A 1,298-nucleotide genomic window follows, 5' to 3' on the forward strand; every position below is an offset into this window, starting at 1 on the left:
AAAAAGGGAAAATTTTCTTAATTAAACTTTTTTTTTGTTTTTTTGGCTTTTTTTTTTTTTTTTTTTTTTTGGTGGTGGTGGTGGGGGCTCATTTAACTGATTAATATTCATTCGTAGCTGGAAAGCACCACGATACATCCTAAATATGCCAAACACAAGACACGAGCGAGTCAGGAAGAAATTCCACATCCTGGTGGACGGAGAAGGCATCCCTTTTCCCATCAAAAGCTTCAGGGAGATGAAGTTTCCGCCAGGTGACGCCGCTCGACTCCTCACACGTCAAAACTGCATCCTGTGGCTTCATGTCTCTCCTGTTAACACATTTCTGTTTTTGCATTTGCAGCAATTCTAAAAGGTTTAAAAAAGAAGGGGATTGTCCATCCAACCCCGATTCAGATACAAGGAATCCCCACAGTGTAAGTGATGCGATGATCTCTGCCAGGATTTAATGCATGTGAAACTGTTGATGAGCTGACAGCGCTTGTGTGTAGTCTGTCAGGTCGAGACATGATTGGCATCGCCTTCACGGGATCAGGAAAGACTTTGGTCTTCACTCTGCCAATCATCATGTTTGCCCTTGAGCAGGAGAAACGTCTGCCTTTTTTCAAGAGAGAGGGACCATATGGACTCATCATCTGTCCCTCAGTAAGACATGCCAGACTCGTTCGTTTTTGGGGGGGTTTTCTTGAAAAAAACGAGAGAAACAAACACCGGTTGATTATATGACTTCAAAAATTTATTTTTATTTGTACTTAATAAACCAAATTTTGGCAAATTGCCTATTAAATAATAATTTCAGTGGAAATGTGCCCATTGTGTTGTTGCAGGCAAATGAAGTTGAATGGAAGTAAAATAATAATGGAAATTATTAACTTTTATAGTTTTGTCCATTGTAAATGTGAGTAGAAATTATTCAGCAATAACAGACGATGAACGTGTTGAGTCTAAATAATTGTTAGGTTTGATTTCCGAGAGTTTATATTGCATTTATGTGAAAGAACCACATGATTTCCAAAAAGAGACGTTACTTTGAAAAGGCAAGTTGCAATCGACAGGTAAAACTCCTGGAAAAGAAGGATATCTGAATCAATTAGGAAAAGCCTGAACAATGCATCTCTACCATTTTGACTTGTTCAGAGCACATCTCAGTCCCCTCATGTTTTTTTCAGTTTTAAACCTCAATTACATAAGCAATGGAAAGTCTTTTACTTGTCATACAGTAAAACATCTGCCACTCCCCCCCCCCCCCCCCCCCGGACGTGGATGCCAGCAGAACAAGCTACACACCAATAATTACA

At 39.5% G+C, this 1,298-nt stretch overlaps 1 protein-coding gene across 1 annotated transcript in view; it reads left to right on the forward strand.

Moving 5' to 3' along the window:
• ddx41 (DEAD (Asp-Glu-Ala-Asp) box polypeptide 41) overlaps positions 1-1,298 on the forward strand; it is a 23,247-nt gene that overhangs the window by 5,008 nt on the left and 16,941 nt on the right. Inside the window, exons 6-8 of the mRNA XM_015031907.1 lie at positions 118-254; positions 344-416; positions 492-645. Coding sequence (XP_014887393.1) covers positions 118-254; positions 344-416; positions 492-645 — 364 coding nt within the window. The remainder of the gene's footprint in view (positions 1-117; positions 255-343; positions 417-491; positions 646-1,298) is intronic.

Source organism: Poecilia latipinna, unplaced genomic scaffold (genome assembly GCF_001443285.1).
Source record: "Poecilia latipinna isolate Pla-1442-1.1 unplaced genomic scaffold, P_latipinna-1.0 Scaffold222, whole genome shotgun sequence".
NCBI lineage: Eukaryota > Metazoa > Chordata > Actinopteri > Cyprinodontiformes > Poeciliidae > Poecilia > Poecilia latipinna.